This window comes from Passer montanus, unplaced genomic scaffold (genome assembly GCF_014805655.1).
Source record: "Passer montanus isolate IOZ18808 unplaced genomic scaffold, ASM1480565v1 scaffold23, whole genome shotgun sequence".
Lineage (NCBI taxonomy): Eukaryota > Metazoa > Chordata > Aves > Passeriformes > Passeridae > Passer > Passer montanus.
The window spans coordinates 11,678,831-11,692,903 of record NW_024366926.1 but is presented as its reverse complement, the minus strand read 5'-3'; the positions used below and the strand labels follow the sequence as shown (position 1 = coordinate 11,692,903).

The following is a 14,073-nucleotide window of genomic DNA, read 5'->3' as shown; positions in this document are numbered from 1 at the left end:
TTTTCCTCTTGGGATTGTTTTTTTATTCAGTTTCATGTCTCTTCTCTGCAGAAGTACCACTTTAACAGTTGAGTATGTTCCACCAGAATTCCTGACTTACTCCCATGCCAAAGACAACAGCCTTTTGGGCCATGCCAAGTGGGACTGTGTGCTTAACCAACATGCAGCAGCCGTTTGAGGCTGGCCAGAGGCACGTGGGTGATTACCATGCATTAACTGGGAACGAGGGCAATTACTTGGGAAACATTAATGGCACCAGCACCATGCAGAGCTTGCTCCCAGATTTGGTGGTGTCACCTTGTGCTCCCCGGCGATGGGCGGCAGCCAAGCATGCACAATGGCACTTGGTAACTGCTGAAATTACTTACAAATAAATTAACATGATTTATGTCATGCTTTTCCAAAAGCCTTTAATCCTTAAGATAGCAAGTATTTAAGGCTCTGTGTATTTTTCCTTGAATATACCTCTAAAGCAGCCACTCTTTGCTGGAAGGTAAGAGGGTCTTAACCACAAAATCACAGAAGTTGCACAAAAGCAGGAAGGCTACAGCCTGACAAGAATTGGAATTCCTACCTGGAAGCGCATTTTTACTAGCTGGTAAAGTTAAGTTAATTTTTTTCTGGTTCTAGGATCAACCACCATTCTGACTTAGGCCAGTGATTACAAACAGAGCAGCAACAAGCACTTCTGCAGGTCATTAGAGGCTGCAAAAGTTCCTCTGTTTGCTACTGAATCAGCCTACAAGGAAAGTTAAATAAAACGGGATCATCCAAAATCTCCCCACCCCCAAGCATGCCATCATATTGTGCACTGAGTTACTGGAAAAAAATCCATCAAGTTTTGCAATTTAAGGATCCATGCCAGCCCATAAGCACCTTCCTCATCTTGCTGTGTTCTGCTCCTGGCATCTTCTTTTCAGCACATGGCGTTCTGCTCGGATTTCACCACAGTCTTTCATTTAATTCTTTGGGTTTTTTGGCTTTTGCCACAAAGCTGTAACTGAAGAAGGATGGTTTTCTGCTTCCTCAACTTTTCACTTTCCCAAATGAAACCAGGCACTACAGCTTCGCAGAAACACTTTTTCTCACACTGTTTTTTCAATTCATCCTGGATTTGCCAGAATAAGAAATCCACACATGGTCTGGAGCAGGCAACAGCTGGATTTAATGTGTTCCCAAAGCAAAAGTTGTTTTGTGTGAATGTATGAAAAGTAATAGAAAGCATGCCTTATTCTAACAGCTTGCATAGCTACAATCCTGGCTTTTTAAATTCCTTTTGATGCTAGAAGCATAGGACTGCATGTACAGTGTGGATAGGAACCACTGGAGCAGCTGGACAAATTTGACATAGTTCCCTTTAAACTCATTGAAGGTTACCCAGCTGCCATGCAAGATTTACAGACTGGACAGAGATTTGTCAGTCTCCAGTTGTACAAATGTGACAAAGGAAAATCCAGAAGTGCAAAATGAGTAAAAAATTTGGGGTCTGCATCTTGGAAACTCATCCTGCTCTCTGAGCTTTTGGGGCAAACCCCTTTGTGTTCCCTTATGACAACAACATGGACCTTATAAAGTCAGACAAGAACAGTTTGTTTGGGAGTGAAAGTTGCCAAGAAAGGTGACAGCATTTTGATTCCAACATTATTATTCATTATAACCACTAAAAACTCTTATCCTAGGAGGAAATTTCTGCTCCTCAGAACTCATTCAGAAAAAAACCTCAAGCCCAAGAATCCGTGCCACAAGGGACTAGCATGTTTTGCTGCCTTAGCGTATGCACCATTTTTTCTCTGCCTCACGAAGGATCTGATAGTTCAGATTTCCACTTTATTTCAAATGAAACCATCTTCTTTTCCTTGCGAACTGTGAAGCTCAAGCTCCCAAAAGGCAAGCTTACTATGAGTTCTGGGACAGCCTTCTCTCTTGGAGCCTCACAGTAAAAGAAAATGATCTAGACTCCCCCTTCTTTCCTTGCCAACATATCTTAAAGGCAGAGAGCATTCATCCAGCAGATGCCTCTAGCCATCTGGATATGTAGACAGTTAAGAGAGAGGGAATGCTCTCCCAGCACAGAGTTTTCTTTAGAAAGGTTTCTATTCCAATGTTAAAGCTCATCTGGAAGGAACTGGACTCCTCAGGTGAGTGTGGTGAGAACACTGTAGAAATTCCTGGTTTTTAAAGATGTTTTGTTGAACAGCCATCATTTGCAGGAGAGAGCGGTCTGTGTGCCAGTGATCCCAGAGCAGCTGGCCTTCTGTCACTATAAAATGCACAGCATGCAAACACTTCTGTGCTTCCCAAGAGCACTACAGATTCAGCTGATGAGACATGGGAAGTTGCCCTCATGCCCTGTCCCAAAAGCTCTGGATGACAGAGAAAGACCATGTATTCAACAAATACACATAGTGCTTGAAAAGCACTTCTTGCTCTCCCTGTACTGCCAGGTGCTGGACAGCCAGCCTCGAGCAGATTCCCTCTGCTGAGCACGAGCTTGTTCTCGCATGTAGGTGAAGCCAAGTTAAAAACAAACGAACCAAGGGGGAAAAACAAAAAGAGGGAAGCATTTACATTTCGGCTGCTGGCGGCCCTGTGGGGCAGGGATGCTGCTCCGGGAGGGCGGCGGGGCAGCAGCACTCACCTTGAGGTCGCGATGGACCACGCCCATCTGATGGCAGTGCAGCACGGCCTCCAGGATCTGCTGAATGCAATGACTGCATGCAAACACCATGGGCGCCCGTTAGTTCCAGCAGCAGGCGGCGGGGCGGCGGCCGAGGGCGCGGCCGGGCGTGGCGGTGCTCCCGGCCTGGCCTGCCCTGCCCGCGCCGCCCCGCTCGGAGCACGACGGCCTCGGGCCCCGCGGGGCGGCCCTCAGACACAGGCGGCGGGGCGGCTGCCTCGGCTTTGCTTGGAAATTAACACCGATGCCTTTTGCAACGGTAATTTTTAAAAGGAAGAAATTTTGCCACTAATTCAAGGTCGTATTAAATATTTGGCATCCTCTGTGCTTTCTCCTTCTCTCTTACTCGGAGCTTTCACAGAGGAGCATTAAAGAATTGTAGAAATGGTTAGAAATAGGAGCGACCATGGAGGTAGTCGCCAAGCCCCTCCAAGCCAGGTACTCCAGGTCAATAATTAGCTCCTAGCCGCCCGATTGAGCCGGCAATTAGCGGCGCTCGCCTGAGGTCTCGGCACAGCCGCGGCGGTCCCATCTGCAAGCTGACATACATCACAGCCAGGGGTCACCTCCTGCGCCCGCACCGCCCCGCAGCTGGCACAGCGTGGGCACAGTCCAGCGCCTCGGCAAAGAACGGGCTTTGGGCAATCGTTCCCCCTCTTGCCATGATGTATATGAGGCCTGTAGACTTGCAAACTGGAAAGAGGCGTCATGCATTACTGGTTGGAGCGGCTGTTCGGAGGGCGAATAGGATAGGCAAGGGAACATCGCAGACATCCCACCCTCTGCCCCTACCCAGCGGAAAGAAAACCCCAGAATTCGTATATCCAATTGATGGGCACCAGATACTGACCTTCAGGTCTCTGTGAACTATGCCATTTAGATGACAATGATTAACACTTTCTAGAATCTGCTGTATACAATGACTGCAAAGATACAAGGGCAGAATGGAAGGGAGAACATTTTAAAGGCACATAATCACATTAAATACAAAATAAAATAGAACTTAAAAAGTTAAAGAACAAAAACAATTTTACACCTCTTGACAATTCTTGATTGCTGTTTGAACTGGAACAACAATATTGCTGAGATATTTCCAGCTCCAACACATCCAAAAAACGAAAAACCAAAACCAAACCAAAAAAGACATTTAACATGGAACATATGACGCCTATGAGACAGAATCATCAGACTGTATTTTCACTCAGCAGTATGTAAGCTTCTTCCAGTTTCCAAAAACTGCCAGGAAAAATAAAGTGGAGGCAGTAAAACAATTAGTGGCATGTTTTGGATTTCTTAATTTTTGGTGGTGAAGTTAACATTACAACAAGGGCTGAAACAAGAAAATGGTAAGAAATGAGATGATATACAGAAAACAAATGAAACAAAATAAGTCAAAAGCTAAGGAAAAGCAAAACATTTTTCATTTTGAATTGAATGGTTTCTTTAAAATGATTAGTAGAATAAAGCCAAGTCATTCAAAAAGGTGGCATGCATTTTCATTTGAAATAGTGTCCAGCTCCGGTTTAGTTAGGAGTCACTTGGGAAGTGAAAATCCACATGAAAAATTAAGACAAATGTTTGAATTTGGTGCTTTCAGTAACTGAAGTAGCACCTATTTTCCCATACCCAGGTTTGCAAGTTTTGGCCAGTCCACGATGCCAAAAAGCACAACTAAAATATTAATATTTTAAGTACTGGAACTTTTTCAGATGGTTTTTTGGCACCAAAAAAGCTTAGCATTTTCTTTTAAACATATCATTGTGGCACGAGTGAGTGATAATAAGCAATACACAGCAGTCAAGATGCTGCTCATCCAAAACCTTTTGACCATGGAATTCAGAAGGAATGGTCATAATCAGTAACTGGAGCCCAAGCTGAAAACCCTTTCTTAGGCAAGTAGTTCACAACTCACTGCACGGCTTGTCTGAGTACAGACTACTGGCGTGAGCAAGGGCTTGCAGGAGCAGACCAGTGTGACAGTCCTGGGAGAGGCATCCACACAGAACAGCAACTAGTGCTACAGGGATACACACATACACACACTAGATATATCTATACATATATAGATATATAGATATAAATATACAAAATACAGAGATGCAGCATAACTAGATATTTCACTTATTTGGTCAAATTTTGACTGGAAAAATAGAATGTATATATATATTTTATATATATACATATATATGCACAGCCCCTTCCAATATATCATAATTCTAGAACAAAAGAAATCATCATTGCAACTTTTCTTTTTAATTCCCAACTATCTTAAAAACACACAAAAGGACAACACATACTGGCCTTTGGCATCAATATTGGAAATTTGCTTCAATCACAGCAGGAAAAAATGATTTGAAAAATGTTTCAACGTAACTCCTCTTCTTCCACCCCACCTAAACTCTGTTGCTGTTTTCTCTTCTACAGGGTGTTTTGCTATGTGTTGTTCTTTATTTAAATGCCTGAAGTATTACTCTTTCTACCATTCCTATAGATGCAGTAAGATCTGGAAGTGGAAGCTTCCTAATATTCAGAGTAACTTCCTGTCTGTTCATTATTATCCTACTACTGTTGTTAGGAATACTTAATTCTTTCTGGACATCTCCCAGTGACTTCCAAATGTAAAGGCATAATTCAAAATTGCATGTACTAAATATGTATTACTGGGGGCTGTGTTTGCAAACACACAGAAGCATAAGGATTCTTTAAATTTACTTGGGGGTCAATTTATGTGAAGAGCATGGTGGTAGAACATATTTTCTTTAAAATAATTGACCACAATGTTTAGGATTCTTAATTTTATAACAATCTTTAAGATTTATTATTATATGAAAACAAACATGAGATGAGTGGCCCCGATACTTTATGCATGCAAATTATGATAATTGTCAACTTATTATTCAAGTTTTTCAACAAGCACTTGCAGAAAATTGCCAGAGATTTCATATTTGAGCTCAGACTACGAGACACACTGTATAATTGCTTATTGATGAAACAAAACAAAAATTTCTAATTGGAAAAGGAAATTAGCATTTCTGGACTGACAACAAAATATTTCATGCAAAATTCTTTTAAGATCAACTTATGCTTCAAAATTGGATCAGCAAATCTAAGAATTCACGGGAGAGACACTTGAACTGTTATGGCCAGTCTGCAGAGGAGACAATGGGTAAAATTTTAACTACTTGAGATCCAATTTCAGCTTTTTCAGATCAGAAGACACTAGGACTGCTCATGAGTTCTCCACCACATGGTCATGAGCTCAAACCGACAAACTCCTAATCCCAGAGTCTGAAAGACTGTGCTGGGAAACTGATGCCAAACACCAGGATGCATTTAAGTAACTATCCTAGAATTATCAAAGGCAACATTAGAAAAACAAATTACTTACCTGGCATCTGCTTCACTATAATACTCTCTTGCAACTATATCTTCAAACAATTCACCTCCAGTGACTCTGTTACAGAAAGCAAGATGTGGAAAAAGAGATTTCAGAAGTGAAAATGTGCACCTTAAATTAACTTGACAGGAAGAAGTCAGAGAGGAGTAAGTGAAATATTTGTACAGAAATGCAAGAGGTTTCAAAGCAAGGTGCAGGAACTAAAGTGGAAGGTTTGTCCATCCAAATCATTACACGAATAAAATGGATGTAGTGGAAGTGCAATCATCAATAGTAAATAAAAGCCAAGGGCAGCAGTGTATAGGGCAAGATGCCAGACATCAGTTATGGATGTCAAAAGGAAGGATCAAAAAAATAGAAAGAAATAAAACTACAAGGATAAAGGGAACTGACCAGCCAGGAAAATTGTGGCTGTAGCTCAGTACAGTTCAGGATAACTTGGAAACAGCAACATTAGGCAAAGGTAAGAAATGCTAAAATACAACAATGCTAAAAATGGAAAAGGATCTTTCAGTGTAGATCAAATCACAAGAGAGGTGTACCCAGGTGCCAGAGGGGCTGGCTTTTTGTGCTGGGGCTAGAAAGAGTATTACTGAGTTGGAAGGGAAGTATCAGTAGAATCAGGGTACCTTAATCAGTTTAACAGCAGATTTTTCCTAGAAAATTTTCATTTATCTTTGTGGAGAAAGTAGGAACAGCTTAGTTAAAGCACCACTGAAAATAAGTTACATACAAGGGAAGAACTGCATGATCCTGGGGCCAGTAACAGAAATAGCTGTGCATCATTGCATACTCAGGAGCTCATTGTACAACCAATGGTTTAAGAGTAGAAAGTAGTTAAAAAGCAGTAAAACTGTGTTTTTATATCCCAAAGATCACCGTCAGGAATGAGCCCAGAAGAGGATGATGCCACAATCTTGGACTGCATCTGGAGTAGGGTGATAGCAATGTAAAATCCCTCCTCATATCGTACCAGTTCTGATCACTCAAATTCAGAAAAGGGAATTGAATGTGCACCATGAAGAGAAAAATTGCTACCAGACTAGCCAGTCACTCACTCATCAGATCCCCTCAGAGAAGCAAACCCAGTTCAGCTGGGCAAAACAAAGGTTAGGAGGAATGAAAATCAATACTGAAGACGAGCATTAGCCTGGATCTCCCTGGAGGGGAGTTGTAAGGGATAATATTGGTAACAAGAATACATGAGCATACAATACCTATGGAGCAAATATAGGGCTAAAATCAGGAGAAGTTTTCTAGCAATCCTTGTAAGATGAAGATTAATGAGCTTTTCAGTAATTTCATAACACTTGTCTGCCTGTGTCAGAAGAGGGGACTTCCAGCACAGGAAGACACTTCCTGTAACATTTCTCTCCTATGGTATGGGCTGACAGACTGGCACAGCTACATGCAATTCTTCACATATTCAGGTGCTTACATAAATAATTCCTAGATGAAAGATCAATGCTTGTATTTCATTGCTGGTTATGAATGCAAATATTAGCACATTACATTTCCAATAAATTCCCAAACGTAAAAGCTTGAGTGCACAACGAGATACTTCAAGATGCTTAAAAATCTATACTACAGTGCACACAATTAGTATTGAATACAGTTAAGTTTATTAGAATTAAAAAATTCAAGGTGAGAATACTCGGAATGCTCAGAACTGTAACATTCACTTGCAAACTGCTGTGCTAACACTTTGTTAAGAGCCCAGTTTACAGCCACATTAAATGATGACAGAAACGCCCTGCTCAACCAGCAGCCCTGCTCCTTTCTTGGAGAAGGCCAGTTCAAGAACTTGATTTTCATGATTTCATTTATATTTGGGTTACACCATCCTTTTTCTGAGTTCACATATTACTGACTCTTAACGTAGAGATGTTCAGGCAACAGAATGCTATTTTGTACAAAAGTCTGGAGTAAAATCTAGAGGAAGCAAAGTAGCTTCTTGCCCAATTTGTGTTCTCTTTTTGCCTTCTACTTTCCAGAGACTAGCTGTGGTTGCTGTAGCACAAAATGTTTGATTGATGCATATTTTGACAGTCTTTCATAACTCCTTTTTGCATATATATTTGTCTGCCACAGTTCTGGTAAAGAGGAATAATTCTCATTTTGTGATGAATGAAAAAACAAAGCATCCTTTGATCTTACTCTTTCCTAAAACACTTATTTTTGATCCAAGCTAAAGAAAGAAAACAAGAAGCTTCAGTCATCAAAGTGCCTTTCAGTGGAAGAGAATACCAAATTGATGTTTGTTCTTCTCCAGCACAGAGGGTGGAAGGGGATATGAAATCTTATTTGCTGACACTAAACATTTGCTTGGTATTCACAACCATTGTTAAACGATGAAAAGATTAAAGCAGGAACAGAGCAGGTGAATTTCAGTGACAACCAAACAAGCAGTCAGCAATTCCCATGCTCTGTCTCTCTGAAGGATACCTTAGGAACAGCTCTTCCAAGAGAGCAAAATAGCCACAGTGAAGGAAGGCAGCACAGCGCAGGGCACGAGGAGAGGACAGAACCCAGCTGCACGTCCTGAGCCTCTGGGCAAACCACGACAGCCGTGCTCGTGGCCTTGGCTCACTGCGTGTCCCCGAGCAAGGTGCCCCTGGCAGCACTAAAGGGCACAGGCATCACAGTGTAGGACAGCCTGCAGGGTCCAGGAGGCCACTCCCAACTGACACAGGTCCTTCACCATAAAGGCACATGAGCAGGTGCCGAGGTACTCCCTCCCCGCAGGATGCAAATGGGAATGGATCCCATGTGCCTTTATGGTGAAGGACCCCGCAGGATGCAAATGGGAATGGATCCCAATGCCTTTCTGACACAGACATACATCTGGGTCCTGGGAAGTCGCATTTCATGACAGGCCATTCACCACATAAGCTCTGGTAACTTGCAAGATACAACCTAGAAGCTACTGGTTTGTACAAATTGTTATGGTTCTTTTGTGATTTTGAGAAGAGCATACTGAAGTGGCATAAAGCACATGAGTTTGTTTACACAGAAGAGGTACAAGCAGCATGAAGCAACACCAAGGCACTCCACACCACTTTGAGAAAAACTGCTGGTTTATGATTGCAAATATAAGAGAATAATTAGCACAAACAGCTAAACCAGCTTCTTATGGTGATCAGACTGGTGTGGTTTCCTCCTAGCTTACGTTTACTTCAATTGCCTTGATAAGGGAACTGGGAGGAAGCATCTTAGAGTGGCCATAGAATTATTAAATTCATCTGTGGCCTTTCTACTTCTGAAATAGAGGCATAGGCACTTACCTGAGGCAAACACTGTTTTCCAAATTAGGCTATTTTTTGTATTTTCTGTTTATTCTATGGTCCCTGCACTTAGACTCTAAAAGCAAGGCCAGGATTCTTAACATACCAATTGTTGCATCTCATCAAGTGCATTAAAACGAGAGACACTGAAAATAGAGAATCTCATTGACTTGCACAAGAGAGTTTTCAAGTGCTACAGCTGTTTCCATTCAGATACAGCAATTAATACTGACAGAATTGATTGGATTTGAACTCATCTAACATCATTAAGACTGAAGACAGTCTCATTCGTGCTTAGCAACTGAAATGGTCCAACAGACGCAAATCCTGACTGCAGCTGCCTTAACCAATAGGGAAGGGGAGCAAAAACTTCATGAAGTCCATTATTAAATTCATGAAGTTCATTGTTCAATACCCATTTTCCACATGGATTTCCAGAGACTCCCCCCTTCCCATTTGACAGCAGAACTGTTCACCCAAAAGCATGTCCATAACAGAGTGCATTCAACACTTTATTTCTCCAGATAAAAGCACAGCCTGTGGTATACAAGTCAAGCAACAGGCTGCAGAAATCTCTGTGGCATTTATATTCCAAAGAGATTATTAGAAATTCAAACCAGAAAGTAACAATGATTGTTTTTTTCCTATCCACAGAAAGGGCAGTCTTCCCCTTCACTTTCTTACGTGGGATGAAGTCTGAAAGAAATTTCTGAGGAAACAGCCGTACCAAATCCCACACAGTCTGAAAGAAGAAATCATTAAGAAAATGACATGATGGCATGTGTGGGTGGAGTGACAGTGTTACACCACAGTCAGGCTCCTGCTGAATAAAAACTAAATAAAGCAAAGCAGGTTCTTGGCCTGTGTATTCAAGAAGTGCACATGGTACCTTTTCATCATGGCAGCTCTTATGTACTTGTCAACAGGGCAGTAACCACATGTTTGTAAAATGTGAAGTTTCACTAATAAATAATACTAGTGAGCATAAAAGCAATGATTTAATCTGAATGTGAAAAATTAACTGAACAGGCATTCCCAGTAATTTGGCAAAAGTGTCTCAAGAATGCAACTTGTTGCTTTTCCAGAAACAACTATAAGTCAGCAAAGTCACTGCCTCTGCCATTTAGACATTTTCTTTTTTTCAAAATAAGTAATTTTTACAAAACCCTCAAAGCACATGGCCAAAACATAAAAGCTGTATATAAAGGTTTGAGGCTGCTCCTCTGTTTGTCCTGAACGGGACTGACAGGGAACGGAAGAAGTTCCAGCCAAGGCAGAACACTTCCTGTGGAATCCAGTTTTCTGCCAAGGCAGTATCTTTGGGTTAGACATTAACATTTTATTGCAGAACATAGGTACCTTGAACAGAGGCTTCTATTTGCTCCCTTACTATCGAGAATTAGATACTGTTATCTACAATTCTGAAATGGTTCAAATGTTCTAGTTCACATCACAACCATAACCCCCTGAGATAAGTCTGGCATCATATATGAAATTTAAGGCAGACGTGGACTAACTGCAATTATAGTATGGCACACTTACTCTCAGTACAGCAGTACAACAAAAAAAATAACCACTGTTTTTTAAAAGGGATATTGTCCCTGGAACTAAGAATTTTACAAGCACTTCTTAGAAATGTTCTGAATTAAGAAGCTTTTACCAATTCCACATAGAAATATTTCCTTTGTAGCCCTTAAGGGAAAAAAAAGCAAAACAAACCCCAGTGCATGTCAGAGAACAAATCTATGTGTTGTGCCCTGGAGCCATTTTGAAGCCAACAGTCACAGCACTTACCTGGGATAGGCACAAACCACATACAAGCTTCTGTTGAGCCCAGCTAGGATTTCACTCCTGAATCTCGAATGCCTTCACTGCAGACAGACTATTTCAATATTTGTGTATTTCTAGTCTGAAATCTAGTGCTGAAGAAGTCTTTACAGATTTCTTTTAAAAAAGTTAAGTCAGGAAGTAAACCAGAATGTAACTTGAACATGAAAGCACACCATTGCTTGTGCGCAGGAAGATTGAGGCTCTAACTTAGCCATACTGAATGCAAATACTTCTGTTTGTATGCTTAGAAATGAGCTATATTCCATTTCTGGAGAAACAATATATTCTCATTCTAACCAGCAAAACCACAGGGGGCCTAAGAAAGCTCTTTGGGTAGGTGGGTGAGTGTGTTGTCTCCACAACTGTTGTCTCCAGTTAAATAAACTGCCCTGGAAAAACTTATCGTTTAAAGAGATAATTTTATTTAAATAAATCAGTTTTGCAATACAATCCCTATCATTCAGGTTTGTCCATATCCAAAACCAAAAGCAGTAACTTTTCAAGTGAGTGGAAAAGTTTGCCTGTGCCAGGGAAGAATGAGGAAATCAGTTTCTCTTTTCAAGTTAAGAGCCTGAGACACAGTTCACGCTGTCACCATCCCTGCTTCCACTAAAAAAGCCTTATCTGGAAAAAACAAGCTCCATAACAGGCCATGTCATTATATGAAAAGCTCATGGGACTTAAATTCCTGAAACAAAAGAGAGTATCAGTAGGAAACTTCCTCTCTATATGCTGGGCACCTGACATACTGAGTGGTGTCAAAATGAAACATTATAAAGCAGTAAGACATCAATAAGGAATGAAACACTAAAAGAATCTTTCCCTCTCTAAACTCAGGCTTACCTTTTTAATCCAGCAGTTGAGATTTTCTGTAGAGAAATTAGTGTTCCACATGTTTTTTTTTAATCTTTCCTTTAGACAACTGGCTTGCAACAAATATTATTTTTTCAGTCTAACTTTGCTTTGTTTTGGCACGTAGCACACTACTTTTACTTACATACCTACACCTTATGTTAAAATCCACTTCACCAGTGGATTTTTACTAGTTTTTTATGGAATAAATGGAATCCTTACAGCAACACTTACAAATGAGTTCTTGCACATGCAAATGACCAACTGTGTTCCTGTCCTTCCAGCTGTTTCCATCTATTTGTCCAGCTCATCACACCAGAACCAGGTATTTATCTCATGAGCTTGCACTTGCATCTCCAAGTTTGAACAGCCCATCCCCAACATGCTAAACAAATGCAAAACAAATACTTACAAGTCAAAGACTAAGTAATGGAATCCTTCTTCTGATATGCTGTCATGGAGCCGCACTGTGGAAAGGGGGAAGAAAAGATAAACACCAGTCACCTTTTCCATGTCTTTGATGGCTGTTGTTGATTTGGGGACAAGGGGGGTTATAATTCTGCTGCAGAGCTGGTATTGCATCTCTGCATGTTCTCAGCTGTGGGGTATGGGGCTTCCTTTTGAATTCCCTACCCTCAGAATTGCCTTTTCCGTAACTTACTTTCCCAAGGTCATACAACCTTTTTCTCAGCAGTATTACATCCTAGAACTTGTAAATAAAACAAGATGAGGAAACCCCCCCCCCACAATTAGTCACACATTTCAGCAGAGTAACAACCCTCCAGGGCTTGCTAACAATGTCTCACACATACTGTGAAGAGTTGCAAAGAGAGAAATCTCCTGGCCAGCATAGAGCATCCTAACGAAGCCCCCATGCCACGTTTCCATACCCCTCTCTGTGTCCAGATCTATGGCTTTCCCTGAAAATGTGCTCATCAGCTGCACAATCTTCCCTTTGAATTTTAAGAACTCACACCACATCGTAGCACAACTACGAATTAAGTCCTGTGGTTTTCCTTAATTACTTTAAATGAAGTCGCAATTTCCAAAGGTAATACAGGAAGCCTTGTCAGTAGTTTGACCCAAATAATTATCACTTATAGAACCAAATGAAAAAATCAGGGTACCCTAAAAGTGATCTGTGTTCAAAGCTGGGCTGAGCAAGAAAGTATAAAAAAAAAATTTCAGATCTCCCCAGATGATAACTTTCTGTATTAATCATTTTTTATACAGGACAAATAAACATGACTTTTTAACTTAATAATATTTAGCCCAGAGAAACATCTTGTGTTTACACAATACTGAAGAGAAAACCAGATCTTGGCTGACTCAGTGTGCAGAACTCATGATGATTCAGAAGAGCCAAGTAGGTCTAAATCAGAGTTTGTGGTTTTGGCTGGTTCTGTATTTCAGATTACTCCATGTTTTGATGAAGGGGCCAGCCAACATCACCCTCCACCCTCCCAAAAAGCCCCTCAACATCCCCAAATCAGCTTTCTGTCTGCTTGCATTGAGCTGAGCTTTCAATATTCCCAAACGTCTTGTCTTTAAAGCAAACCAAATGCGGGGTGAGACACCACACACCAGCTTAGAAGAGCATCTTGACATTTCTAGCTGAGGACTGAGACCCCTAAAACATCTGGCTGTTGGGCACATGGCATTGTACAACAGTGTCAAAGATACTACTCATGAAAAGGGATTTAGTAAAGCCCCTTGGGTATGTCACAGATGCTATACAGCTCTAAACCTGTAACATTTGGAGTGCAGTCGGTCTGCTTTGCACATACATCTACAAAAAAGTTAACAACTCCTTAGGCTTTATACATAGCAAATGATACTTCTTGATAGAAAAATCATTAAACAGACCAGTAGGAAATCAAAGCATGGCTTTTTCAATTCAGAGCAACATTCTCCTCTGTCATATCCCTGTTACCAAGAAGGCCAGGATGGCACCACAGAAAGGGGCTTCTTGAGCTTTGGTGTCTGCCTGAAGCAGGAGGTGCTCACATTTGCCATTTCCTTCTCTAGAACGG

General features: G+C 41.1%; 1 protein-coding gene across 26 annotated transcripts in view; it reads right to left on the bottom strand.

The window, feature by feature from the left end:
• The window catches only part of CAMK2D (calcium/calmodulin dependent protein kinase II delta), a 120,450-nt gene that overhangs the window by 38,991 nt on the left and 67,386 nt on the right, over positions 1-14,073 (bottom strand). For 18 of the 26 annotated variants that reach the window (XM_039710635.1, XM_039710631.1, XM_039710634.1 and 15 more), the window contains 3 exons: positions 12,453-12,507; positions 6,066-6,131; positions 3,528-3,600 (listed from right to left, as the gene is read on the bottom strand). In XM_039710635.1, the coding sequence (XP_039566569.1) occupies positions 3,528-3,600; positions 6,066-6,131; positions 12,453-12,507 (194 nt within the window). Of the gene's footprint in view, positions 1-2,638; positions 2,712-3,527; positions 3,601-6,065; positions 6,132-12,452; positions 12,508-14,073 lie in introns of all 26 variants that reach the window. The other 8 variants (XM_039710632.1, XM_039710636.1, XM_039710638.1 and 5 more) reach the window with 1 other exon arrangement.